This window comes from Melanerpes formicivorus, unplaced genomic scaffold, assembly GCF_026170545.1.
Source record: "Melanerpes formicivorus ecotype bairdi unplaced genomic scaffold, bMelFor1.0.p_v2 SCAF_53, whole genome shotgun sequence".
Taxonomy (NCBI): domain Eukaryota; kingdom Metazoa; phylum Chordata; class Aves; order Piciformes; family Picidae; genus Melanerpes; species Melanerpes formicivorus.
In genome coordinates this window covers 693,088-717,632 of record NW_027142405.1, presented here as the reverse complement: position 1 = coordinate 717,632, position 24,545 = coordinate 693,088, and the positions used below count along the sequence as shown (strand labels likewise).

The 24,545-nt window shown below is 40.7% G+C and overlaps 2 protein-coding genes across 7 annotated transcripts; one reads left to right on the top strand and one right to left on the bottom strand.

The window, feature by feature from the left end:
- Positions 1–1,312: 1,312 nt before the first annotated feature.
- Positions 1,313–14,131, bottom strand: LOC137452414 (tRNA selenocysteine 1-associated protein 1-like). 4 transcript variants are annotated; one of them, XM_068160798.1, is made up of 9 exons: positions 11,159–11,240; positions 10,105–10,181; positions 9,873–10,006; positions 9,212–9,343; positions 8,172–8,291; positions 6,126–6,327; positions 5,452–5,497; positions 4,508–4,674; positions 1,313–1,624 (listed from the first exon to the last, which is right to left on the bottom strand). In XM_068160798.1, the coding sequence occupies exons 2-8, from the start codon at positions 10,132–10,134 to the stop codon at positions 4,538–4,540; spliced, it is 801 nt and encodes a 266-aa protein (XP_068016899.1). In that variant the 5' UTR covers positions 10,135–10,181; positions 11,159–11,240; the 3' UTR covers positions 1,313–1,624; positions 4,508–4,537. The 4 variants fall into 4 exon arrangements, with proteins under 4 accessions (XP_068016899.1, XP_068016901.1, XP_068016902.1 ...); XM_068160800.1 differs by lacking the exons at positions 1,313–1,624; positions 10,105–10,181 and adding exons at positions 12,499–12,675; positions 14,044–14,131 and having other exon boundaries at positions 4,283–4,674; positions 11,159–11,239; XM_068160801.1 differs by lacking the exons at positions 1,313–1,624; positions 10,105–10,181 and adding exons at positions 12,499–12,675; positions 13,567–13,660 and having other exon boundaries at positions 4,283–4,674; positions 11,159–11,239.
- PAK1IP1 (PAK1 interacting protein 1) lies at positions 13,608–22,835 on the top strand. Of its 3 annotated transcripts, none has more exons than XM_068160795.1 (10): positions 13,812–13,936; positions 14,718–14,880; positions 15,857–15,977; positions 16,071–16,145; positions 16,780–16,832; positions 18,021–18,166; positions 18,260–18,357; positions 19,148–19,247; positions 20,928–21,057; positions 21,669–22,835. In XM_068160795.1, exons 1-10 carry the CDS (start codon positions 13,874–13,876, stop codon positions 21,821–21,823), a joined length of 1,104 nt encoding a protein of 367 aa, XP_068016896.1. In that variant the 5' UTR covers positions 13,812–13,873; the 3' UTR covers positions 21,824–22,835. The 3 variants fall into 3 exon arrangements, with proteins under 3 accessions (XP_068016895.1, XP_068016896.1, XP_068016897.1); XM_068160796.1 differs by lacking the exon at positions 13,812–13,936 and adding an exon at positions 14,338–14,546; XM_068160794.1 differs by lacking the exon at positions 14,718–14,880 and having other exon boundaries at positions 13,608–13,936.
- Positions 22,836–24,545: the final 1,710 nt, after the last annotated feature.

Sequence of the window (24,545 nt, the reverse complement as noted above, 5' to 3'; positions counted from 1 at the left end):
ATCGGTACCAAGGAAGTGGACAGTGTTCCCTGGCTGGGTGCGTGTAAGCGGTAGGAACGCCAATATGCAGGCTTGTCACCCAAAATCCTGGCAGATTTGAAGCAGGTACGGGGAAAAAAGCTTTTACAGAGCTTTTTCCTCGAAACGAGGAAAAAAGACCTTCTGCTGGAGATTTTAAAAATCTGAAAATATTTTTTTCTATTCTACCGAAAGTAGAGAAAAAGCTACGGTTCTGCATCTAATTTAGCGCATCGTGTTGCCCTGGGAATGGTGGAGCAGAGCACAAAATCACAACCATCTTCCTTATGTCTAAATCAGTAAAACTGTTCAGCAAAAATAAAAAATAGAATGGGCTAGAATTTACTGACTAGAATGAGTGAGGGTACTTAGCAACGATGTAGTGCACACCCCTCCCATCTAAAAGAAAAGCCTTTGTCACAGCATGCACCAGAAGGAAGCCTTTCAAGCTCAGGGGCTTGGGGGAACTCAACCAGCAGGAGCAATTCTGAAGGCCTGAAGAAGCACGAACTTCCAACAGCAGCAGAGCAGAAACCACTTTCTGGAGGGGTCACTAGGGAGGAGTTTCATACTGCTTGTTGCTTCATAGTGGCTTTTTAACCTCATCAGTACAACCCTAGCTCTCCTACATAACTAGTTTCTCCTTCCTTAGTTCTGCTTTCATAGTTCCCTTAAGGAGATAAGCATTTCTGAGATCACAGCAGAGTGAAATTAATTTAAAGGTATTTCTCCTCACAATCCACATCTTCGTAACTCCCAGTCTGTTTCTCTCCTTTTGTACTACCATAAATACAGGTTTGGGTGCCATGGGATGACAGTGACAGATTATCCCTTCAGGATGTGGAACACACACTTAGAAGTCACCCACAAGAACCAGCTTGTGTCACCTGCTGCTGTGTTCCTGGAGACTGATTCTGGGATGAGGCTTCACATCAGAAAAGATCTACTCTGACATAATCATTAGAATACAAGAATTTTGGCCTGGGTTTTTAACTCTTTTTGTCCAGAAGGCAATTACCATGCTAAAATCCATGGGGAGTGCAAGATGCTGCAATGTATTTTCATTAGAGAGGGATGTGAACCCTTTGGTAACAAAGATTCATCACTAATGATCCTGACTTCTAAAATGGTATGTGGGTGGGGAAGTGACTGAAGTCACTCCTGCACTGGACACAAGAGCAAAGGGGCAGGTTTAAAACAAGGTTCCCTCTTTCTGATGCATGCCAAGTATATAAAGGTAATCTGTAAACACAACTTTCTCTTCCATGTAAGTGTCAAAGGCAGCTACACTAAGTTTGCTCTGTAAATTCAAGTGCTGCTTTATTTATTTTACTTCCATTTTACTTATGTAGAACAATTTCCATATGGTGACATGCTATTCATGACGCTCAGGACTCAGATACTTGTTGATGTAGTCAAACAATGTCTACTGACATGAGTCACTGAAGTTAAATAAAGGTTATTAAAAATGAGACAAAACCAAAGGCATATATGTATCCAGCAGAACAATAGGGATCATCACCATTTGATCAATCTTCCCTGTGAGTTTTATCTGCAAGTTACTTTGAGGTAGCGCTAGAAAGAAGCTGTTGGTCCAAGAGCATCCCTGCAAAAAGAAACATTCACGGCTTAAGTTCCATTTAATCTTTTTATACCTTTTTAAGTACTCTTTACCCTTTTTGACCTATTTCTATTTCCCTGGTCACTGACTGCAGGATTAGTAGCCCCTCAGACCATTGATTATACTAGTCTTTCTGTTCAGAGATGTGATAGAACACAAAACCAGACTCTAGAGAAAGTTAGTGGGTTTTGAGTGAAGGCACTATCTATTGCAGCTCAGTGCAATGAGTTTATAAAATACTAGAGATTTGTGAAGAAAGAAGGGAAGGGGGGGCATGAAACCACTTTATCAAGCTTAAAACAAAAACCAACAACAAAACAAACACCCACAAACCAAAGAACCCCACATTTCATCTGGGTAAAACAGAGACAAAATACAACTGCAGAAGCATGGTGTGGAAAGTTCCTTCTAAGTTTTTGGGTTTACTTTAAATGCTCCCACTGCAGTGAGATCTCTAGAACCAGTGGCTGGCACCTGCATGCTGTATTCAGGTCTTTGCCTAAGCTGTCTAATGCAGTGCGGAAGAGGTGAGCAACAGCTCTAATTCACTTAAATACACAGCAGTGTATTTAATGCTTCTGATGCTTTCTCCAGTACTTTGGGTTCATGGGTAGCATATCAATACAGTAAGAAATTTTGCCTTCACAGTGAAGAACATATACTGTGCATAGCATCTTCATCCCATGTATGTGATCCTGACTGGGTGAAGGCCTAAATTAGTGAAGCTCAGGAGACAGGAAAAGAGATCAGAGCCGTATTTTGCAACAGTACCACATGGGCTTGAACAGACTCTCCTCATCTCATTTGTGTGTTCACTGAAAGAAACATACATTGCACATTCACTTCCAACATTTCTGGGCTTTGGAGAACTAACAGCCCACACAATTTCTTCCACTGCATTATCTAAGCAGTACTTTCACTGTGGGTACTTTACAGCCCAGAACAAAAGGTGCATTTGTGCCTGAAAACAGCCCCTAATACAGACTCATCTTTAGCATCATATTCTTAACTGGTAAGATGCTACTGAGTACTTAAGTACAGTGTTAAGTGATGCCATGCAAGCCACTTCAAAGCAGGATACAGCCCAGGCACAGCTGTTCACCTGCTCTTGGGATTGGTGTCTTCTAGACACAAAATCCTCTGCTTAGCAGACCAGGGTGCACAACCAAGCTCAAGCATGACAGCTATGCACTGCAACTGAAGTGGCATCAAATCCTGCAGCTTCAAAGCTTTAACATACTCATCCAAATCCAAGAGGCCTTGAGTCTCCTCCCTACTGCAGTTCCCTGAAACTATTATATACACATAAACAAGCACTCCCTTACCCACCCAGATTCTTGGCTTAAATTATTCCACTCTCAGTCACATGGTCCTTAATGTTGTCCCTACCACCACCCTGCAAAAACCTCAATTGACATGAAGCCAAGAAATCCAAGTTCCCATCTACCTTGCAACCAGCTCTCCCCCAAGCAAGGGCAGTTACTAAAACTGAGGGCTGAGGTGAGATTTCAGGCTTTGCCTCTGCCTCCACATTCATCTGCACAAAATCCAGAACTAACTTCCTATAGTATTTCAAAACATTTTCTATCTTAGAGCATCTGTGTTTTATAGGTGGGACTTGGAAAACATTCTTAGTGGGAATTCAACTGTGAAGAAGAGAAATGACATGTGAACAAAGTCACTACTCTGCAGAGTTTTAAAGAAAAGCATGAAGGTTGTGGCCATAACCATAAAAAAAAATAAAATCCGAAGAACGTTATTGCTTTCTACCAACATGGCAGTTAGTTTAATTGCCACCAAAACACACATGACTGTACGAAAACATCTTAGAATGAATCTTTAAAGGTTGTCTAGTTGATGTCCCTGCTCACTACAAAAGGATTGGAGTAGAGCAAGTTGCCCAAAACCCCATACATCCCCAAATGTTTCTAGGGATGGAGCCTGTCTAGCTTCAGTTACAGCTATTAGGTGTACTTTCTGATACTTTTTCTTGGGAGAGTATTTTCTTATTTCCAGCCTCACTTTATAATCCTGTACATTAAGGAGTAAATACTTCTGCATACGCATGGACTTAAGTAGTCTCTAGGACTGAAAAATACTTCATACTTGCCAGGATGAGAACAGGAAGCCACTCAGAAGTTGCTTGCTTAAAGCAGCACTTTCCTCATTGCCATCTCTCCTAATCTCCTTTGACCTGAATACTGAAAATTGTCACCCTACTAAACTTTCATTACTACATCATTATAAAACAACTGAGAACAAAGACTGATGTCAAAGATGTTTAGGATAGGGTGCAACTTAGTTGTTACTAAAGATACTTATTTCCAGGGAGGTGGTTTTTTTCCTTCCTTTAAAGGAGTTTTCTCCAACGATTAGTAGGCTCAAGAACATGGATTATTTTACACCAGTTTCTTTGCTGTCAAGTGTCAGCTAAGAATAATGATAAGCAGGGGAGGAATAAAATTGTCAGCAGGGGTCATGCTTAGTCTTTGGAACATTTGCAGCTACTGCAGCTGAAAGTTTGCCCCTCTGTATATATAGTTTGTCAGTGTCCTGATGAAAAACACTACTGCCTCCAGCTGAATTCCACAAGCCAGAAGAGAACATGCTTCACAGCTGCAAGTAAAATCCCTTGCTGGCAGGTTTGCAGAAACAAAATTTTATTTACACAGGCAAGTCTATCTTTAGACCCCAATGAACTCTTTACATTTCTAGAATATTTACACAATTTCAAGATGCTCTGAGTGAAGAACAAAAAAGAGAAAGATACAGAAACTGTGAAAAGCATAGCAAAAAAAACAAACAACCTATCATTGTGCTTTAAAACTTATGATCTAGAGTAATGTAGAAGAAATGTAATTTTAGCACCTTGATCATAACGGTCATGCTATAAGACACTTAAATAGCAGGGGGGATGTCAGAAGTGACCGTATCCAGAGGCTGCCAGTGACAATTCATGAGGGAATCATAGAGTTCTTCGCTTGTCTCCATAAATTGTCTGTTCATTTCATCAACATCAAAGTAAAGCTGTGGATCTGAAAAGAAAAGCCTGGTAAGTGCAAGTGTCAGACCTTGAGGTACACACACACAAAAACATGAAGCAACTAGCCAAAAACCCCACACTTTGTAAGGCAAATATGATAAAGCAGTTGAGTAAATGTAGTAAGATGTTTATTCACCAAGATTTTAGATAAACCTGACAAGTCCAGCTTCTTTTGGTGCTTATGTATTCAAATGTTAGGACTACCTTGGTATTTCAAGATAAAGAGCAGATTTAAGGATGAACTATGACATTTTCCCCAAACCCATTTAATTACTTTCTGTTACAATGTGTTAGATGAGTGTTCACCATCAGAGAAGCTTAACACAGGTGTCTCTATGGAAGTAATTGCCTGCAAACCTTCCAGGCCAAATGAGTTTTGTGCCAGATCTTCAAGTACAGATTCAATCCACCTTTTAGGACCCACAACATAAGCTTTTATTTTTCCAAACATGAAGTAAAATCTTTTACCTATTAATAAGTTTAACACAAAAGATGCTCTGCAGAAGCAATACAAAGATATTATGAATTCTGTATTACACTATTTGAAAGGTAAAGCAAAGTTACAAGAAACCTACTGTGGAGTGTTGTGGACAGCATTCCATTATGTTCTGATGCACACTATCAGATTTCAAATCCTACCTCAGCTATAGCCCATAGAGGATCCCACTATGAATTTCTAAGATATTCTTCATCCATCAGACACTGACTTGTATTGCTAAAGGACACAAGTAGGGCTAAATTCAAATTGTAGCAGTAGAATCATTATTACCTTCAGTTATTAGGTCATCATTGATTTCAGTCATAACTGAAGTTTCCTAATAAAACAAAAATTGTTTCATGAGTTTAATCAACTTGTTTCAGAAACTATCCCAAATCAAAACTAATTCTGTATTCCCAAATCATTCCATCCTACTACAACAGACATGGGTGTGTTCTTCAGGATGGTTGGTGTTTTGTGGGGTGGTTGAGTGTGTTTGAAGGTTTTAGTTGGGGTTTGTTCTGGTGGGGAAGTGGGGTGGTAGCTTCAGTCTGATTTTCTTGAGGGGAAAAAAAAAACAGAAATCATCACACCATAGTATGATTCCATTGGGAAGACTGCTGGAAGTGGCTGATTTAAGGTAAGATTATCTTACAGTAACTATTTCATTTGCTTTAAGCAAAGAACATCAGAAAAACAGGAGGTATGGGAGCCTACCAAATTACAGTCAGAACTGTGCCTTAGCATACACAACCAAACAACAGTGTAGAAATATAATTCTACAGGTGCAATACTTATGCACTTAAAGATACAGCTGATCAAAGCCTGCTACTCTCCACACTATGCAGGAATCAGAATTTCTGTTTTAGCACTTTGTTTGCTCTGACTTACACAATTCATATAGATTACTGTATGCCACTTCCCCCTGCCTTATCTCCTTTAAAGCAAGTATGTAGTATCTTTACCTCAAAAACAGCTGGAGCCATCACAGCATCTCCTAAAGAGCAGTCTCCAACAGCTTGCATACTTTCATATGGAGCATAGGAGCTGTAGTTGTTGTATTCAGTGTAAGGATCATAATTCCACTGTGAAGAGTAGTAGTTCTGATAATCTTGGTAATAGTCATTGTAGTTGTATGACTGGTACCGCTGGAATTCTGCTTTCAGTCTGAAATGTAAGAACAATAAACTGCAAACCATATTCTGAATAGTTGCCTAAGCAACAGTTTAAACTCATAGCACAAGATCTGATGTTCATATAGAAGTGAACCCTCATCTCCAATAGTGGAAATAGTTTTCAGCAATTAACTCAAGCCATGACACTTAACTGTATTCTTTTGAGTATTTTTAGTATGCATATAAGCAAGATGCTGATAAAAGTTTATTCAGATCAGACACATTTATGAAGCAAAGCTGCTTTAGAAGACACAGCCCTTCCACCTTCTGGTTAATACTAAATCTTATTATTCACAGAAACAAGGAGATGAAATCAGAGAAGCATCTGACTGCCTGTCAGTTGCCCATGTCTACCTCCACCTGCTCAGTTTTCAGGCCATAAACAATTACCAAAATACAGTTGTCACGTGAAGTCAACATAGCCATTATCCAGTACGAAAACTCCTTGGGTCTTAATACCAAAGAGCTAGCTGCTTGGCTTTCATCACTTTCCCTCTTCTGAAGTGATATTCTTAGGGACAATTTCACACTAATGACAAGGATCAATGCACAAGTGCTGTCTGTGCTAAATCAGAGGTACAACACATGAAATACATTCAGAAAATGCAGCTGCATGGTCAAAACTCCCCCTATGATTAAGAGACCTTTCTTCACTAGGTATGTACAGGAAGACTTCCTATTTGCAGAGTCCAGTGTCTCTGCATCACCATCCCATTAAAGTTCCCTAGACTTACTTTCAGGAACAAACTCAGATTGTTTTCAGTAACTTACAGACCAGCTACTCAGATGGATGGATGTTTTGATGCTAGAAGAGCACAACAGCCAGCCACTCAGAAATAGGTATCATGGTCCACATTAACACACAAATTTTTCCATTACTGTAAAGTCACACATAGAGTCTAAGAAATACATATTCTATTGTCTTGCATCTGTGAACAAATGACTACACAATGTCTAAATCCTGTGCTTTCAACTTCTCTCCATACAGCTGATGTTCCTCTGGTAGAAGTGAGGAAGAGCTGCTTCTTTGATGAACTCTCCCAGTTTTTAGAATTTAGAGATATTCTGGACACTGCTCACTTCTACCCCAGAGAAGTGAAAAATCTTCAGGGTAAAAAGCTGGGTTTACCACTTAACAGAGCATGCAAGCTAGCCTTGTGAAATATACTGAAATCATTTTATATTAAGTGCAGTCTGTATCTTTATCAAATTTGCTATCAAGTCTCCAACTCTTCTGTGACTTTAATTGCCTTAAATAACAGAACTGAGCTGGCAGAGTGAAAAATCCTCTCAAAATCAACTTTAAATTCCTTGCTGCCCCAATCACATGAAAAGCAAAGACTGGTGCTCTAAATAAATCATTCCATCATCTTCCTTCTGCTTCTTCCTACATGTATTCTGTGTTTTCCCCAATCAAGAAGTTCTTTCCTCTGCCAGCCTATGGTAAAAGCAGCATGTGCTACCTTGCCTAGAGAGGAAGGGCTAGAAAAGCTCCCTAGCACACAAATCTGTTTTTAGCCCATTCTACCCTCTTCTCATCCAAACATGGAAGATATTTATAAATGCATTCTGCTTTGCTCATTAAGAGCTAAGTCTGGTTAGAGCAGCAGCTAAGCCCAAGTTACACAATGTGGCTGGACTTAAGATCTGGATTCACTCAGCAATCCTGCAAGAGCCTGATGAACCAAGGCAGTCACAACATAATGCTTCTGTATTTTTAGTTTTGTAGACTGCATCACGTTTACAGCCCTTATAACAAGGGCCACAGAGTTTACAAAGGCAGGACACAAGAATCAGATTATTTAGCAGTACTGTATTCACACACACATTTGTTACCTTTTAGAAATTCCTATGCTCAGCCGGATTCGTTTTCCCCCCAGGCCTGGTGCATTCTGGCAGTCCTGCAGTGCCCTCATCTGATCACCTTGCTCACCAAACCTGACAAAGGCATATCCTCTGCAATTTTCAAAAGAGAGAAAACAAGTTAGAACTAATTGATTAACTATTATGCATACTATGTCTTCTCCACAAACATTAGATAGTGGTCACTAGAGCTACTACCTAAACAACCCCTGTGGCACATACACAATGCCCAGAAGACACACCCATCAAATTAAAATCTTGGGTGATAAGCAGAAAGCTTCTTCTACAGTATTTAGATGCAACTTGCTGAGAGCCAGCAAGACATTTTAACTCAGCACAACTAATCACTCTTCATATTTCTGCATTTACAGGAGTTGAATTACCAGTACCATTAACCCACTCCTACTACTATACAGAGCTAACATTTTTATACTTATTTCTTAAGGTAGTCTGTTACAGTCAGCCTTGTCAAACAGGCATGATCAAGTTTGCTGTTCAGACTGCCAGGCCAGTCAAAGTTCTCCTAATTTTATTTACAATTGTCAGGGTTGAAAGGGACCCCAAGGGATCATCTAGTTCCAGCCCCCTGCCATGGGCAGGGACACCCTTCACTAGGATCAGGGTACCCAGAGCCACATCCAGCCTGGCCTTAAAATGTATTATCAATATTAATAGTCTACCAACCCCCTAAGATTTGCAAGGCCTTATGTTTTTGCCCATGTTCAAAAAGGGAATGGTCTCCACTACTGCAGATGACTAAGTGGACAGGCTGCCATATACAAGCATAGCAGCACATGTCTCAGTGCACAGCTCACCTCCCCATCCCACCCCTGAATGCAGATGGCTAAACTGAAGTTAATATGATAAACTACTTAAATGAACCAGCAATGTTTAGAAACCCTAAAAAGCAGTGGTTTTGAAGTAATGCTATAGACTAATCCCTCTTCCTGCCTCTGAAGAACAGGCAGGATCGGTTCCAGAGCAAGTTCCTATAGATTGTCAATAAACATTACCTGGAATATCCCAGCAGGTCTGTTGCTATTTTGCAGTCAATACATGAGGGGTACCTTTTCAGGAAATAGTCATAAAGCTGGAAATCATCCACTTCTGGAGTAAGCTCCCCAACAAATATCGAATAATCTGGTCTTTAAAAACATAAGAGAAGAGTTGTCAAGTTTCAGACTAAAAGGTAGCCAACTGCAGTATTAAGACAATTAACATGTAAGCAAGTAGTTATCAGTAGATAAATAAGGAGACAAAATCTGAAGCAATTATTTACTTGGCACAGTTCTGCAGTTATGTACAGAACTGCAATGCCAAACTCCAGCATCAAGTGCTTCGTTTTCTTTGGGGTCGTTCGGTTGCTTTCACAAAAAAAGCAGTTCAGACTCACTGTATTAAAGAACACTTAAAAGTTGGTTTTAAAGCCCACAAAGATAACTCAAATTAAAGGCATGATTCAAAAGAGGTATGACTATTACACCATCACCTCAGTGATTACAGGAGAAACAAGTTATTTAGCCCCATTTTTTACAGGCAATCCATATCCATGAGTAATGCTCAGCATACAGGCACTACATTTGCCATTTCAGGACATTAAAAGTGATGGCATTTGCAGGTCATTATCAATTTAAACAGGTAAGAACTCAAGGCCTTCTTTCCAAAGGTCTTTACCTGACTGAATTAGTACTACTAGGGACAAACTCTATTCTTCCTGGTTTTATTTTGTTCTTTTTCTTCCGTTTCTTCTGTGGTGTTCTCCACCAGCTGTAGGCCTGGAGACATTCTCTCTTTTTCGCCATCAAGTCCTGTAGAGAGAGGAAAAAAATCACCTTTATAGTATTTAGCCTCACTTACATTCCTCCCTCCCACTCCCCATCACCACAGGTGATTTCCCCATATTCACCTTGCCCTTGAAAGAAGCCTGGGGTCCCATTTCTCCCTCCGCCTCCCATGAGGGAAAGCAGCCTCTGGGGAAAACGCCTGGCAAAAATAACAGAGCCAAAGGATTGTATGAACAGCCACATTCCCCTGACTTGTCAAGCTGGCTAAAGGATTGACAGCTTCCTCTTGGGATCAGGGAAAAAGCAGACAGCCCTTCGTCGTTGGCCCATCCTAAAGGTTAATTAGCTTCAGGACTGGACTGTGTTCCACTTGAGCTCCAGGATCCCAAAACCCTGCAGCAGCATAGTTGGAGTGATGAGGAGGCCAGGAAGTCATCACTCTTGCCTAGAAAGAATCTCAGCTGTCCCTGTTTCCCCTCATCTAGGAATCCTTCTCTTGTGAGAGATGCCTCTCCTCACTATCCAGCTGTGAGCCACTCTCCCAGGCCAGGAACAACAGGAGGCAAATGAATGGAATGTAAGGAGAAAGACCGGGAACAGGCACTAGCTTGGCTGAGGGAAAACTCAAACCCAGACACAATGCCAGGAAGAAAGAGGCACACAAAAAAAAATGCCTCAAGAGAAAAAAAAAAAACAACCAACCAAACCAGCAAGGAAAAAACAAACCCAAAACCCCAGTTTAAAAAGGAAGTGGGGCAACTACACAAAAGGAGAGGGAAGCAACAACTGTATTAGCACAGGTTGCCTCCCTCACTTTATATTCTGAAGAGCAAGAATTTAAAAAGAAAAAAACAAGAGACCTTTTGCAGCATTTTTTACTTACGCAGCCTTTAATGTTCTTCCTCTACAACACCTCTATGTATATAGAGAGTGTTATGCCAAGGTCCTTCAGAAGAACTCATTCAAATAATCCGAACTGCAAAGCTTCATGTTATGCCCCAACCTGCTTCAGTTGATACTATTACTTGTCCAGAGGACTGCCACCAATTATGGCAGAGGACTAAACACCCAACTCCGAGCAAGCTAGCTATTTCAGCTTTACATCGACTAGGAATTCCAAGTATGATTCTGGAATCCATTTAGGCACCACAAGCCTGAATTTCTGACCAATCTTACCTGGCTTGCCATGGTTCAAACGGTCTTCTGCCTTTCTCAGAGACTGTGGCTGCACAGGTTCAGTCTACTGCAGTCCCTCAGCTGAAGAAGATGTGGAGGAGAAACAAGAACATAAAGAATCTTAGCCCTGATATCAATTACTTACATGTTTTAACTCTTCTTAAGGTTGTAAGTTCTGACTTGCCACTGCTAAAGTAAAGACATAAGGCCAGTGGGAATATGATTACAAGTCACCTCCATTTTCTTAAATGGGAATAGTCCCACTATCCAAAGCACCTGGAAATCACAAAGACTCCAAGTCATCTATATACCTCACTCTTATTTCTGAAATACCTAAATATAATAGTACAGCATTTCAGAACACCCAAGTTCTAAAACAGTTTAAAACAAGACAATAAACAGGCCTCAACATCTTGTACCGGCTCTTTTCTCCCCTCCCTTTTAGCCAAATTAAAGTTTACCTGTACCACACACTATGCAGCTGAAAAAGCTTTGAAAAGAAATGCTGGCACTGCAGGTATGCCCCTGTCTCTGCACCCTTTCTTAGGTATGCCTTCTCTCTTGCCTCTTCATGTACACATTTCACTCACTCCCAGAGTTAGTAACAATGAGTAACTTTTTCATTGTTATCACTACACCAAGGGATAGACTTTCCTGAGGAGGTATGCACCTGTTTGTTGATTCAACATCCTCTATGCTTTTTTCCCTTGTCAATGAAGAAAAACTGTTTCATTTGAAAGATATTTTGCACTGCTTCCATACACAACTCCTCATTCATCACTGATGATTTTTAACATCCAGTGTTGCTCCTTCTGTGCTGACATTCCACTGCTGAAGCTGTAATTCCCATTTCCATGCAAGAATTTATGTAATTTATGTACTGGCTAGTCAAATCCACATTGACATAACACAGTAATTACAGCCTTAAAGGCTTACCCACCCAGGGTAACACTTCCTAACACTGCTTCTGAAAGTGGGTTAGGCTAACCTGACACAGGATAGCCATACCAGACCATCCATGTATGGTGTTATTCAGAGTAACTGCACACTTCATCCCTACACCCATTCTAAAGCCTAGAACACAATTAAGTACAAGCATGCCCTTAAGCATAGCTGTATATTAGTAACATCAGCATATGCCCTCCTACCAAACCAAAACATGATCATTACAAAAAACTATGAGCAGCAACTTCTTCCTGTTAAGGAAGATTATTAAAAGCATCCACATACTGATGTTCTCCCGATTCAAGCATTCCTATTTAATAAAAATAACCATCAACTGTTCCACGCCCTCAACACAAACACTGATTCTTGAATCCAGAAGTGCATGCTTAACTTACCACTCTTTGTTCCTGAAGATTTGACAGAAGATGGCACACACTACAAAGTGGTTTTATTGCAAAAGGCTAAACAGAAGTGATGCAACTGTTTCTTGATTAGTTATCAGACTTTCATGCAAAACTTGAGTTTTGTTCTCTTTCCCCGCCGTCTGATCCTGTCACTTCTTGATCTTTCCACTAGAACACAAAATATTTTAGAAGCAGTTAGAATAACATGTATTAACATGGTATTTTCTATATTTGCTTTAACTCTAGCTAATCACAGCTATCATGTAATTTATGCAGTGGGGCTGCCTTAACCTCCAGAAACCAAACACTTCCTTAATTGGATTACACACGTTTTACCTACCCGTTTATTCCATGCTTTTGTTACTGTTTGTACTGGCAAAAGGGTAGGTATCTACAAATAAAATCGCCGATGCCAACACTGCTCGCCCAAGCTCGGACGCCAATCCGCCCTACTCTGCATGCATTTCTCACAGCAAGAGTTGGGCCAGGGCCGAGGCAACCTCCCTGAGCGCCTCGGGCCCGCACTGTGACCGGAGCCCAGCCAGCCACCGAACCCGAGGCCGACCCGCAATGTGACGCATTTTCCTCCGCCACTCAGCACGACGGGAAAAGCCTCGGCGCTCGGCACCAACTACGCCCCGCCTGGCCGCTGCCCTCCACGGCGGCCACACCGCCGCTGAGGCCGCCCTTCCCTTTTATTGTGCTACGTGATAAGGGAAAAAAAAAATCCAATTAAGTAAAATTTTGAATAAAATAAATTAAAGAAAGAGGCAAGTGTCCGCGGGCCGCGGAAGAAGGCCGGGGTGCTCCTCTCGCCGCGCCTGGGGCTGGTTCGCTAAGAGGGCCTCGGCCCATCGGCCTCCGGGCCTTCCCGCCCCGCAGGCCCGCCGTAAGGCGGCGGCTCTGAAGCCCCAAGGGAAGGGAGGGGACGGGGGCCCCGCTCCCGTTGCAAACTAGATCGGTTCATGCTCCCTTTCGCCGCCGAAAACTCCCATACCCCAGCCTCGCTCACCGCAATCCCCCATTTCCCCCCCTCCCCACCCCGCTCCCGGCACTAACGTCTCTCAGCTCCGCGTCGCCATAAGCAGCAACGCGAGCCCCGCTTCCGCCCTGGGAGGACCTCCAGGACGGGCTGCCCCGCGCCGCGCCTGATCCAAGGACCCCATGCTTTCGCCACCCCCACAACGTTTCCCCCTCCCCGGCAGTCGACGGAGGCCAGAAGCTATCCTCAGAGAGAACGCCATCGGCCGCCAACCGCGGTCACAGCCCAGATCGGCGTGCTTCGGCGCAGCCGCAGGCAGTGCGGAGGACGGACGGTGGCCGAGGACGGCAGGGCCTCAAGCTGGCGCCGAGCGTAACGAGGGGGATGGAGCTGGTGGCGGGCTGCTACGAGCAGGTTCTTTTCGGATTCACGACGCGAGCCACCGAGGTAACGGCAAGGGAGGGAAGAAGGAAGGCACCCGGTGGTCATTAGCTGCGCCCTAACGGTCCCCCGCCAACACTTCTCCAACCCATGGCAGCTGCCTGACTACTCACCAAGTCGTGTCTCCGCGGACACGGGGCTAAACGCCGTGTGGGCTTTTAAAGGGCCGCGGGGGCGGGGCAGCGTCCCGCAGTCTCTGGCTCGGCCACTCGCTGCCTGCACGAGGCGTGGGGGAGGCCAACGGACCCCTCGGGAGGCGGGAAGGGCTGCTGGCGCGAGGATCCCTTGAGGCGCGGGCAGTGCGCGGCCGCGTGGGAGCAGCGGATTGTGGTGCCAGCGCCTTCCTCTCAGCTTTTCGGAGCGCAGAGCGGAGAACAAACAGCTGCGCAAGGCAGAGATGCCACAGTGTCTGGGGAGGAGGTGGCCGGTGCTGAGTGGAAGGCGTGTCCACGCTGCAGTGGTGGGAAGAGAGATAATTCGCTTTCCTTCTCCACGAAATTGACCTTTGTGCATATCCTGTATCACGTATAGTCCCATCTAAACCCAACACTGATTACAAAACGCAGTTTGCACACTTAAATCGTTCGGACTAATCTCCTAACAGCACACTAACTCAGTAAGATCCCATTATACTTGTAGCCAAGCATAATTCCTTTCCATTTGACACTTTTTCAGGTTTTGCTTAAATTAAAAAGAAAAAATAAATTAAAAGAATACAGTATTATGGAATTGGAATTCACTATGCTAAGCTTCGGAAAGATGTGTTTGTTTTGTATTTCATCTCTAGCCCTGGACAGTTGTGCCTGATTTTACACATCACGCCCATTCCGCCTCGTTGTCAGCAGTAGCAGTGAATAACAGATACGTGGTCACTGGGAGCAGAGATGAGACAATCCAAATCTATAACATGAAAAAGAAGGTAGAACATGGGGCATTGCTGCAGCACAATGGTAAGGGAGTTTTGCTTCCTAAAAAGTGGTTGATAGAAAGTTAGAGCTGACAAACTGGCCCTTGCCAGACCAAGAAAATTTTGGGTTTATTTGGTTTTAATAAGTCTTTAATAGCGATGGTATTGCAGCTGTGTTGGTGTGGCAATACAAGCAAGATAAGCTTAAACAAAAATTACAAGCAAGGTGAGCATAAAAATCTAAACATTATTTGGACTATTAGCTCACAAGAATAGCTACTTCTTCCAGTTATTTTTAATTTGAACTACTTTAAGAAGTTGTGGCCCACAGATGTCATGAGAGCCATTTTAGTTCAACCAAGACAGTTTATCTAGACCATGCCTACTCCCAGCAACCATCTTTGTGATGTTATTGTTGTGTCATAGCCACACAAAAGTTCTGTGTGTGAGAGTAGGGTGCTGCTGCCAGAAGAGGTAACCTGGTACCTTTCCCATTTTATGTCCCTACTGAACTACAGTTGTGTAATACATTAGTTAATGGTCATCCAAATAACCATGTTTGGGTCATTTGTAGTACAATTCGGATTGTCCTTTTCTCATGATAACTATGGAGCTACACTGAATGTAGTACCTGCATTCAACTCATATGATTAATCTGGTGCCTACAAGAAGCACCATGCACAGTGAATTCAACTATGTCATGATCAGGGCTTCAGCATATGAGAATTCCTTAACACCAGTAGAAGTTCTGTGTCACCTGAGCTACAGTGTTTGAGTATTGCTCTTTGGGGAAAGCAGCAGGTGGCTGGAGTTCAGACCTGTATGGCTATAGAGGAAATGACAGAGCATATCAGTGATAGAGCATAACATCAAAGCTTGAGGGTTTCCTGAAGAATACTTAGGAAATTATTATAGGACATGTTTTGATGCTAGAAGGTTCTCTTTTCATGTATACATTCTCTGTGTGACAACTGTTCAATATGTATGACATTGTTAATAGCACTGGTTTGTATTTCTAGGAACAATAACTTGTTTGGAGTTCTATGGTACTGCACATCTACTGAGTGGGGCTGAAGATGGACTGATTTGTATCTGGAGTACAAAGAGATGGGAGTGCCTGAAATCCATTAAGGCACATAAGTGAGATTCTTAAACCTGCATATTCGTGTACATTTTTGTTTATCTTCTGTGTAAATAGTACATGTGGCTAATATATTTCTTTCTTTTTATCAGGGGGCATGTGACATCTCTTTCTATTCATCCTTCTGGTAAATTAGCTTTGTCAGTAGGAACAGATAAAACACTAAGGTGAGTCAAAACTGATGAAGGAATGCCGAGAATCGTAATTCAGCAACTCCCAATGAATTGTTATATGACACAATTTCATGCTGGGAGGAGACCATGCTACACTGATAAAACTAACCTGGACCTCAAGTGCTTCAAAGATCCATTAGTGTGTCTTTTTAACTTCTATATACCAGCAGTATTTTAAAGTCTTTTAAAAATAGTCTTTGCTGTTGTTAGCTTCTTGTTGTGCTCTGACTCTTTATATTCACTTCACATACATAAATACAGCTACATTTTGGAACACAACTTAGTTAAACTTCTGGAAGCTGTCAGCTTTTATTTAATGTGAGAAAAGTAATTTAGCATTTGAGGTGTGTATATGTTGCTGTGCTTCAAACACATAAAATGCTATTTTAGCAGCATAAATTGGTATTGGGCTCCCTTGGGGCTCTGCATTGCAAACAGTGGTTTATAAAATAAATGCCACAAATCCAGTCTCATAGTCTGCGAGCAATACACAAAGTCATCATTTTATGTTGCATTAAGAAAGGAGTACAATGCATAGAGATGCTTAAAAGCTTCCTTTGGGTGCCTTATGTTAGCAGCTTCCCTGTGCTTTTTTTAACCAGAATGCACGTTATCTACTGTCTTTCAGAACTTGGAATCTTGTAGAAGGACGGTCAGCCTTTATCAAAAATCTGAAGCAAAGTGAGTGTATCAGTCTAAATCCACCTTAAAAAGTGAAAGTAGAAAATTTTACTTTTTTGTGTAAAGAAAAGTAGACTGAATTAGTCAGCCATTTAATTGCAAACAGCTTTCACAATGTCTATTTTAGACATGCAGCCAAGCATATGTAAATTGGTCAATGGTAGGCTGAACATGAGCCTACAGTGTGCCCAGGCAGCCAAGGGGGCCAATGCCATCCTGGCCTGCATCAGGAACAGTGTGGCCAGCAGGAGCAGGGAGGTCATTCTCCCCCCATATGCTGCACTGGTTAGGCCACACCTTGAATACTGTGTCCAGTTCTGGGCCCCTCAGTTTAGGAAGGAGGTTGACTTGCTGGAACGTGTCCAGAGAAGGGAAACAAAGTTGGTGAGGGGTTTGGAACACAAGCCCTATGAAGAGAGGCTGAGGGAGGTAGGGTTGCTTAGCCTGGAGAAGAGGAGACTGAGGGGTGACCTTATTGCTTTCTACAACTCAGGGAGGTTGTAGCCAGGTGGATGTTGGTCTCTTCTCCCAGGCAGCCAGCACCAGAACAAGGGGACGCTGTCTCAGGCTGCGCCAGGGGAGGTTTAGGCTGGATGTTAGGAAGAAGTTCTACACAGAGAGAGTGATTGGCCATTGGAATGGGCTGCCTGGGGAGGTGGTGGAGTCACCATCATTGGAGGTGTTCAGGAGGAGACTTGATGGAGTGCTTGGTGCCATGGTTTAGTTGTTTAGGTGGGTTGGGTTGGTTTATAGGTTGGATGCGATGATCTTGAAGGTCTCTTCCAACCTGGTTTAGTCCTATTCTATTCTATTCTATTCTATTCTATTCTATTCTATTCTAGACTGTTAAAAAGTTTATGTCCTTAATAATTTATCAAAAGGAAAATATAGTGATAGTAAAGTAATACTAAAGTAATTATTTCCCTTGAAATCTGATATCACAGCATTTAAATGAATGTCATTTGGTGGTTTTTTTTTTTTTACATGGACGTCAGATAACTAGAAATAAATATTCAAGAGCATAGTTGTTTATTGTAGGTTATTTGATTTTTTCGAATTCATTTTTCTCAAGTTTAGATAGAAAACAGTGCCTAATAGCTTCTAAGGATTCTTATGTTTATATTCTCATGCATTATAGAGTGCAAAAGACCTGTGTATGTGTGTTTAAAAATGTCTCAATGTGTACAGATGCCCACATAATTAAATGGTCCCCTGATGGAGAGAGGTATGTGACTGTGATAACAAATAAAGTGGATGTCTACAAACTTGACACAGCTTCAATCACTGGCACTATCACAACAGAGAAGAGGATTTCTTCACTTAGATTTATTACAGTAAGTACAAAAAGAAAAGGCACTGGGAAAGTAACTTGTTTGAAACACATGAAAGGAATCATCACACTGACATTTCTTTTTTCCCATTCCAAGAATTCTATCATTGCCATAGCTGGAGATGATGAAATTGTAAGACTCTACAACTGTGACTCTCAAAAATGCCTGTGTGAATTTAAAGCTCATGAAAACAGGTATTCTATATTTGTTTACTCTTTAAATATTTATGGCAAGGAGGAATACTCAGTAAAGTTCAATGACATGTAATGTTCAGCATATTTTATTACTGGTTTAGTATAGAAAATGAATTTATTTATGCACTAAATTCCAGATTTTGGATACACTTACTTGCTTTTGGTGTGAGCACAAGTACTGTGCTGTCCATGCTTGTTACAAAAGCAAGAAAGCAAGAGAGTATAGAATTAGAAATACTACAGTTCTAAATTTATGTGTGTTTGTGAAAATACACACACACACATACCCACTTCTCTGTGTATGGTCTATGCATGTTTGAAATTGAGTATCAGTTTTTTCCTGCAAGACCATCTAATGTATGTTGAAACAGTCTTTACAGAATCTGACTCTTTAGAATGCTTAAATAAAACAAGCCAGTTGTAGTCAGTCCAGACAATAGGAGGGTAATAATATATTTTGTTGTGGCATACCAAATATTTGTTCAAATGCTGCTTTTAATTAATCAAAACACAAAAGCATTAGCTAAAATGTCATTGATGTGGTTAATAGTGTGTGCTTAAAAGCATTACACTGTTCTGAACTGAACTGTAGCAAGCCTAGCAAAGGCCAGCATTCCTACTGTAAGACAGCACTCAAAACAGATTACCATTGAAGGTTCCTGCCTGTCATTTGTAGGGTTTCTGGCCATACTGATTTTTAGACTGTTGCTTATTCATCTTGAATTTCTGTCAGCTTCCCAGAGTGAATTGCCATGCTATGAAGTGACAAAGGATTGTGTTTTTTTCACAGAATAAAAGACATCTATAGTTTTGAAAGAGAAGGAAAACACATTATTGTTACTGCATCCAGTGATGGTTACATTAAAATGTGGAATCTGGATCTCAATAAGGTTAGTCTGTTAAACTGCTTTTTACATTTATAGACAAATATCAGACAACCAACATTGCAGATAGTTCTGTTACAAAGATGAATTTTAGATCACTGAGGAAATTTTATTTGGAATCTGGATGTCTTCATCTTCCTTCATGTTAGATACAGTAGAGTTTTGCAGACTTTTGTGTTTCTGTATCTTTGTAGGTTGTTTGTTTTCTATTTTTTAAGCAACCTATAAAATCCAGTGATACTATGGAGATCCTCCCTTCCCTTTATGTAATGTCAGGCTTCCCTTCAGACCTACCTAGTCAGACTTAACAACTATCTAATGAGTCATGCATGCTCTAAGGACTGCTGTTAATTTTTGTAGTGTTGATGCCTGTTGTTCTTTTAAAAACACAAACTCTCTGGTTTGTAGTTGTTCATGTAGGGGTAAAAAGTTGTCCTGAAAAATTCAAGCACGTTAGTGTACTGGGTACTTTTATTTCCTGTATTTTCAAACAGTTCTGACCAGCACAGGTCAAAAAGTATTTAAAGTTTCCCATCTTTATTATTTGCTCTGCAGTTGGCTTTTTAAATCAGAAATTTATTTTTTTTAAATATAATACCTACTAATAAATGATCTAAAATATTCTAAGTATCTTCAATAGTTCAAATAAGTATCTGTCAACAGTTAACACACCTTATATCTCATCTGAATTCACTGGCTTTTAATTTTACCCTCTAGTTATTTTTATACTTTGAATTGCAGTAGTGAAAATCCCTCTTTTTTCTTCACCTCAAATTTCTGTTCCCCTTACACATAGTTGACACAGTGGCACAGAACTCTTTATTATTCTCTGTAAAATCTTTATTTTGACCAGAGGTGTGATTTTTTCCCTGTGCAGGCAGATTTGTGTAAAACTTTGTCTAATTCTGTAGGCTGCTCTGCCCAGCTCTGTGAGGCAGAATATCATAATACAGGTAGTTTAAAATGAGTTGATGCTGTTACACTGCTCATCTTGTTGTCACTTTATCCCCCAATATTTGCTCAGGTATTCTCAGAGCTGACTGATAGACCTGTAGTTAAGCTATTTGAAACACTTTCTGAAGGGAGTATTTTTAATCAGCAGCCTTGTGTTTGTGAGGAAGAAAAGGAATCTGCTACAATAACTTCAGATTAATAATCACTAACTTCTGGGGACGTCATTTAGCAATGGACTTGGTAGTTACTGGGTTAATGGTTGGATTTGATGATCTTAAAGGTCTTTTCCAGTCTAAACAATTCTATATTTCTGTGATTTTAACTTAATTCAAATTATTTTAAAAAAAAAAAACATCCTTTACTCTCCAGAATCTTCTGAAACCATTAATAGGTTGTTTGGTTGGATTTTTTTCCTGTGAAGACTCACAGTGTGACTTATCTACTTAACTCACTGTGTGACTTATCTACTTAATTCCTTACCCTCATGTGCCTGAAACCCACTGATCTTGCTTACCAAGATATGTTCTTAAAGCCATTGGGAGCTTTTTGTAAAGCCACCTCTGGGGAGTGGTGTGAGAAACAGGACTATAACAATGGGACCATTAACACAGCCTCTAGTGTTAAACACAGTCAAGTTGTGAGTGGCAAGATACTTTCTCACTTGAAAGACTTCAGTAAATGTAAAGATAAATGAAATAATGTTTAATTGATCTTCTTCTCTGTTATTTTCAGATTGAAGATGGGCCATCTTTACTGTGTGAGGTCAATACCAAAGCTAGGCTGACATGTCTTGCAGTATGGCTTGACCCAGCTTCAGAAGTGAAAGAAAATTCTGATAGAGATGTAACATCATCATCTCAAGGTAACAGAACTGTGTGTATTTTTGGTTGACAACGTGGCTGTGAAGCAGAATATGCTAAGTGGGAGACTTTCACTATACACACTGAGGAAAGTTTTGGTATCTTGAAGAATTGGGGAGATGACTCTGGCAAGTGATAGTGATATCCTTACCAATCTGATAGCTTCTCACTCTGATGCCCTTTCTTCCTTCTGGAGGGCATAAGCCTCTTTCACTTTTGTTATATGAAAGTTTATTTTCTCTTTACTAATGTACCAAGGAAGCTACTGTGAAGCTTTTGAGATGGATGAGAAAAGACTAAATTGTTTGATAGAACTGCACTTCTGGCTTTCCTGTGACCAAAATGAGGTCTGAGGCCATTGCAGTTGGGCAAACATAGGAAGTCTGGCTCAGTATACTTTTTTTGCTGTTGTTTTCCTGTATTGTAATATATTTGCATACTTGACCTTTAGATATTTTCATATAACAGGCAAAACAAGCATAAATGGTGCATTTCACTGTAAATAAAAAAAGCATTAATATCCCTTTTTAAAAAATGAGATAAAGCTCTGTGCCATTTTAGCCTGCAGAGGTGATGTGAATATCAGTATGAATCATTCCTTGCTTTTTTTCAGCAAACGAAGATGAAATATCATTAATAGTTGGGAAAAACAAAGTTTCTTGGGCTGATAAAAGTGATAAAACAGCAAAAAGAAAAATAACTCCAGAGAAACCAAAACCAGAAGTTCCACTGCAAAAGAAGAAAAAGAAACGGAATAGCTCACCATGAAGGCAGCTACTTTCTCTCCCCAATAAAAAAGTAAATGCTGGTGTTACAGTTTTTATAAGGATGTGAGCTCCTGACAGGACATACACCTGAACTGATTTCCTTGTTCAAAAGTAATTAATGTTTTCACCCTTACAATCTGCTCTGAAAAAGCCAGGTAAAGTGATAAAACCAGCTGCATCTGTCTCAGTTACATTTTTGTCTCGCTTAAATGCATATTAAAAAGACATGCACTTTAGCATTTTAAGGTTGGAAAAGTTACTATTCACTTGACTCAAAATACAATCTGCTTTTGTCACACATTAGTTTTCCTGCTGTAAGGAGGAATATGTTAAAATTACTTAAAATATGGTAATCACATTCCATTCATACATGCACAGCAAATCATACTTTCTAGTTCTTGACAGACACACACATAGCATTTATAAGCAAAATACCTGGTTTTTTTTTTACTGTGTCCATACTTAAGGCATTTAATTTTCTTAGAAGTCTGCACCCATGGTTCACATCCAGAATATGATACCTATTTTTAGGTGGAAGAGTTTGTATCCCTTCCTGCTTCCCATAATATTTTTCCAAGTCCTTAATCTAAGATGTATTGATTAAAAAAAAATAAAAACATTAACATTTGAATTGTTTGTCATGCTGATGAAATGTCACCCATCTGTTGTGCACTTAAACAGTGGATTCCTGACCTCAGTGGGAGCAGGATTTTATGCAGAGTGTTACTACAAATCCACAGTGGGAAAAACAAAGTTCAGTTGGAGAGAGAGCAAGGTCGAATTGCTGTGCTAAATGTTCTCTTTATTTCTTTCGAAGTGAGGCATTTTAATGTTGTTTTCTGCACTACCAGAGTAGTCATCATTTCTCCTGGGTTTTATTCAGTGTAATTATGCTTTGTTCTGATTCACTTTAATGCTTTATTCTGATTCATTTTAATACTTTATTCTTCCTTCTTTGTGTATCAGCAGAAAAGGTAAAGAGAATGAGAAAATAAAATTGAGCCAAATCTGGAGACAGGAATGTAGGCTGTCTTAGGGATGTAAAACAGGATGTACCTCCAGATGCATCGCTCTGTGTGTTCCAACACTGAAACAAAATGAGCATTGTGAGTGCTGTTAGGAGATAGTTGATGTGGCAGTGGCAGGATTAGAGGTGGGTGTCTTATCTGTTCTGAAACGGTTTACCTCAATATTCTCTACAGTTGATTTATAGGAGCTCAGTTAAATTTGACATTAAAGGGATTTCAGTTCTACTTTAGCTTGAACTTAACACAGCTTTAACCTTAATAATACCCTGACTCTGTGTGTGCCAAACAGACAAGTAATACAGGTCTTAGAGGTCTGCAAACTTGTCAGGAAATGTCCTGAATCAGATTTTTAACTGGTAACAAGGCCCCTGTAGTAAATAGAGGTCTTACAAAGTACAAGCTTAAATAACAGTGAAAAGAATGTTTTCACTTGTAAAGTGTTTATGTGTGTTCTATAGTACTTCTGTCCTTCACAACACAGCTTCCACTACTAAAACACTTTTTATTTGAATGTTTAAATCCATGAGCTCATGGACACGACAATTACAGAAGCAAGGTCTCTGAAGCACCAGGAAAAAAATCCCATCTGTGTGGAATTTTAAGAATTAAAAAGCAAAAATTGCAGAGAGTGTTGGTTTTAAGGTTTAGGCTTAGAAGGAAATACTACACAATATGCAGTAACAAAGAATGTATGCATCTCAAATGTAGTTAAATATAGTAACAGAGACTTACATATCTCATGAGACTCAGAACAATTTGTGAACTGGAGACAGAGAAGATGAGACCCAACCACTTTTAAGGTGAGATACTGAAACAGTCCTGTGAGAATTCACCTTGAGTGAATGTTCAGCTATTGCCCAGTACCTGGCAATTTTTTGTTCATGTTTCCTTATGGACAACCTCTTTTATAGACAGCACAATTCACATTTTAGTCTCCAGGGAGCTGCTTAAGTGATATAGGGGAGGCAGCACTGCAGAGAGAGATGTCAGCAGCAAGAAAGCTCTTCCTGTGTCAGAAGGGGTCAGCATGCATGATACTATAGTAGAGTCCAGGGAACCATAGCTGCAACAGCATCTCAGTCAAACTCCAGGTGAGTTCAGCAGCTCTGGCAGCTGTTGTCTTCCAGTTTTCCTGCTTCCCCTCTTAGGGAAACTCCAGTGCTGCATTACTAAACAGGCTAGTGAAACTTGAACCTTATACCAAATACACAGCTTGGACAGAACAGAGAATCCCATCCATTATAGTTTAGATTCGTGTTGCTTGTAGCACTTTGCAGGGAGACAGGAGATCTCCATCTAAATCACAACAAGGGAATGAAACTGCTCTCCACTTCCTTACTATTGGGCTAATTCATAAAGATGGGAACATTTGAAATGCAGCTAGAGGAAGTTGCACTTTGCAGAAAGCACAAGCCTCTGATGATTTATGCCTTCTGTTCCAAAGAGAAACTGCAACTCCTCAACTCAGGGACCTGCCTGCAGGAGTGCCCTTTCATTCTACATGGTTAAATGTCAATGGGAGGTAAGTGCATAGGCAGCTGGAATAAATCATGCAGCACCATTTACACGAGGAAACCCAGTTTCAGCACTTGAAAGAGTTTATGAACAGAGAGTTGCAATACTTCCTTTATTTAGGTTCTGAAGAAACAGGTGATAAATCACAAATCTAGCCCCTGTGAACTCAAAACAGCAGCA

Coding starts and splice junctions, on each gene's coding strand:
- LOC137452414 (XM_068160798.1), bottom strand. CDS start 10,134: ATGGGACCCCAGGCTTCTTTCAAGGGCAAG. Junction 5,498..6,125: donor TGGCTCCAGCTGTTTTTGAG/GTAAAGATACTA, acceptor TTGTTTTATTAG/GAAACTTCAGTTATGACTGA. Junction 4,675..5,451: donor TGATGACCTAATAACTGAAG/GTAATAATGATT, acceptor TTTTCTTTTCAG/ATCCACAGCTTTACTTTGAT.
- PAK1IP1 (XM_068160794.1), top strand. CDS start 13,672: ATGCTTTCGCCACCCCCACAACGTTTCCCCCTCCCCGGCAGTCGACGG. Junction 18,167..18,259: donor CTTCACTTAGATTTATTACA/GTAAGTACAAAA, acceptor TCCCATTCCAAG/AATTCTATCATTGCCATAGC. Junction 19,248..20,927: donor GGAATCTGGATCTCAATAAG/GTTAGTCTGTTA, acceptor TGTTATTTTCAG/ATTGAAGATGGGCCATCTTT.